General features: G+C 38.2%; 1 protein-coding gene across 1 annotated transcript in view; it reads left to right on the forward strand.

Annotated features, from left to right (window-relative positions):
• SANBR (SANT and BTB domain regulator of CSR) overlaps positions 1-3601 on the forward strand; it is an 88350-nt gene that overhangs the window by 70351 nt on the left and 14398 nt on the right. The window contains exons 15-18 of the mRNA XM_007938044.1: positions 295-386; positions 1240-1268; positions 1356-1429; positions 2505-2593. Coding sequence (XP_007936235.1) covers positions 295-386; positions 1240-1268; positions 1356-1429; positions 2505-2593 — 284 coding nt within the window. The remainder of the gene's footprint in view (positions 1-294; positions 387-1239; positions 1269-1355; positions 1430-2504; positions 2594-3601) is intronic.

Below are 3601 nucleotides of genomic sequence, written 5' to 3' on the forward strand. Positions count from 1 at the left end.
ATATATTTCCACCACCCCCTCAACTTTTTCTTACATTTCATTTCACTGGGACTTTGAATTCATTGCCGTCACTTTCTCTCCAAAGATTTATACCAAGTAAAAGGAAGTTAATTAAAATGAACCCCTATAAAACAATTTCAGCTTGATTTCTCCATATATTTACTTTTTATCCAGAAGTAACTTCTACGTTTTAAAAACAATGGGTAAAGACAGTGGTTTTGTTGTTTGGAAGTATCAAGTGCATCGGAGCATTGTGTGAGAATTGTGCTCATAATATTGACCTTGCATTTTTAGGGAAAAAGGAGAAGCCAAAGAAGTTCACTAAGCAACCAAAAAAGCAGATGTCTTCACCCTGTGCTCAGAAGAAAGAAAAAGCATTGGAGAAGGTAATTCTAAAGTATCTATTCTGTTATTCTGAAGTTTATGTGGAAAAATAAGTAAGCAGTTATAGCTAGGAAAACAAAAAAAGAAGAGGAGTAACAAATATTGCAGTGGAATATAAAAACAAACAAAGAAGTTCTTTACGGACTAAGACATCTCTAAGATATATTGACAAGTGAAAAAGAAGGATGCAGAACAGTATGTATAGTGGCATAGGTAGGAACAAGAGCACAGTAATAACCACAGTTGACTAAAAGAGTTGGATTCCAAAACCGGGTAAAAGGTTGGGTCCATTTGAGGAGGCAGAAGGCTGAATGATCCATGCTATGACATTGGATAGATTGTATGTTCATCTTCGTGTTAAGTACCAAAGGCACATGAATGAATGGCTTCTAAAAGACTGCCTAAATTGGTGCTCCCAACCTACTGACATTGAATTCATTCTGACTCATAAGCGACCCTTACAGGGTTTCCAAGGCTGTAGATTTTTATGAAAGTAGACTGCCTCATCTTTCTTCCACAGAGTGGCTGGTGGGTTCGAGCTGCTGACCTTTTGGGTTAGCAGCCCCAATGCCTTAACCACAGTACTACCAAAGCTCCTAATTGGTGCTCTGGGGTCTGACTAATAAAATTGGATTCAAAATCTTTTGACAAGTTTCTTAACCTCACTGAAACTGTTTTATTAATGATAGTGCTTATGCCACATGGTCATTCTAAGGGTTACATGAAATAATGCATGTAATGTTCTTGTACAGTGTCTTACACAAAGTTAGTGCTCAATAAAATAAACTCAACAACAACAATAATAACCATTAAACATGTTCTTTGTGGGTCTTAATGCCGTCTACTTTTTTTCAGTCATCTTCTAGAGATGCATCTCCTTTCATGTGAGTATCACTTCTTAATCTATTTGACATCCATTCTTAAAACAACAAAGAAAGACACTGACTTCTTCTGTTTAATTTTCTCAATAGTGTGAGTATGCAGAAAAATAAGTGGGATGCTACAAGATCCTTGCGATTCAACCAGGATGCACAAAGAGAAGATGGTAAGTTTTACTGTTTGGATAATATAACAATTGGGTATAAATAACAAAGAGAGGGATGTCTATCATTTTATGAAGTATGCTGAATAGACTTAAAACTTACAGCTGGATTGAGACCCAGAATTAGCACACTCTGACTTAAGCATCAACAAGATTTTCATAATTAGATAATCACAGTGGTTAATGTATTGCTTTATGCATCTGTGGTTTTGAGAGGGTCTCTTAGACTGACTTTTACCCATGAATTTCATCCTACAATGACTGAATATGTTTTTGGCTGATTTACAGTAATCTAAAAGACAGTACAGTTATCCACGTACATCCACTCCTCATTTATCAACATGGTTAGGTTCCAGGAACAAGATCATTAAGAGAAATTGGCATATGCAAGAGTTGGGGGCTGTGCTGCATTTTTGGCACCGCTGCCCCCTCCCAGTCACTCACTACCCATTGGACACCCCAGCGTATTTCAGAATCCTTGCGGCACAGTGGGCCACCTTTCCTCACCACACCTCACCTACCACCACAGAGCCCATAGGGGTTGAGGGTGGTCATGGTGGGGTTGTGTATTGCTCACTGCTTCCCAGTACCCACTCTAGGCAGGGATTGCACTCTTCCTCTGCCCACTGCCTCCCACTGCCCAACCTGGGCAAGGACCCCACTTGTCCTCTGTTCGCCCCAGGCCTGCAACCCAACGCAACACTTTTCCCTTCCCCCCACCCAGCACTCCAGCACCTTCAGGCCTTTGCCTGGCCTCCCCGCCTGCCCACAACCTTGCATCATCCCACCATCATCTTCCTGCGCCCTCCGTGGCGAGGCTGAGATGTCACAGAGAAGAGAACGCATCCCATGGCTGGTTGGCTGCTGTCCCTCATGTGGCCCAGTCATCACTAGGGCCTTTGGTGGATCATTTTACTACTTACTCCTCAAATTCTTTAAAGATTCATAGATGTAGATGTTTGTAAAATAATGTCAAAAGGTATTTTCATAAACACTTGATGATTTCAGTCTTCAACAAATGAAAGTTATAAATCATAAAAAGTAAAGATTACTTTTTTTTTTTGTTTTTAACCTTCAGATCAGCGGCGGATGTCTGAAATTACAGGGCACCTAATAAAAATGAGACTGGGCGATCTGGACCGAGTCAAATCAAAGGAAGCTAAAGAAGTAAGAGTTGTGTACTGGTATTTCTTCCTTAGAGATGTCTTCCTACTTTAATTTTTAGCATGAAAGAGCATAAAAATGTGTTAGGAAGAATTTTAAAAGAGTAATTTAATATTTTAAACACTTAAAAAATACTTTAATGTTTTATAGAAGTTTAACCAGTTCATTCACATAAAAGTTTTCCACTTTCTTATTATCCATGGTCATGGAGCCTTTATAACACACATAGTAAAGTATATCATCACTGCAAGTGTGATGTCATTCCATAAGTGGGTTAACTGTGCACTGTTGACCAAACTAGCTGTTCAAAGGGCTAACTTTATGAACCCTGCTTATTCTTATCAACTCTGTATGTGATGCTTAGATTTTATCTCTACTATCAGTTGCTCTTTCTGAAAATGATAAGTAGAAATATTTGTATTCTTGCTAGAAGTATGTATTAGTAATAACATTCTATATTAGTACTGTCATTGATGTTATGCATTTGCAACAACAGTTACTCCTCACCTTTTTTAAAAATTTACTCCCCCCTAGAAAACTTCTAGGCACTCTGGTGGCATAGTGCCTAAGACATTTGACCACTAACCAGAAGGCTGGCAGTTAAACAAGAACATTAGAGAAAATCTTTGTGACCTTGGGTTAGGCACACATTTCCTAAGTACAACACCAAAAACATGATCCATAAAAGAAAAAAATTAATAAATTAGACTTTTTCAAATTTAAAAGTTCATCTTTTTGAAAGACACTGTTAAAAGAATAAACACCAAGTTATAAACTATGAAAAAATACATGTAAAACACTTACCTGATAAAGAATTTACATACAGAATATATTAAGAATTCTTGAAACTCTAATAAAACAAACAACTTAATTTCAATATGTTGTTGTTGTTGTTATGTGCCGTCGAGTCAAACCCGACTCATAGCGACCCCTCCTTGGGTTTACGAGACAGTATCACTATGGAAGTAGGATTGCCCAACCTTCCTTCCGAGGAGTGGCTGGTGGGTTTGA

Source organism: Orycteropus afer, unplaced genomic scaffold, assembly GCF_000298275.1.
Source record: "Orycteropus afer afer isolate SDZICR_OR568_19922 unplaced genomic scaffold, OryAfe1.0 scaffold00046, whole genome shotgun sequence".
Classification (NCBI taxonomy): Eukaryota; Metazoa; Chordata; class Mammalia; order Tubulidentata; family Orycteropodidae; genus Orycteropus; species Orycteropus afer.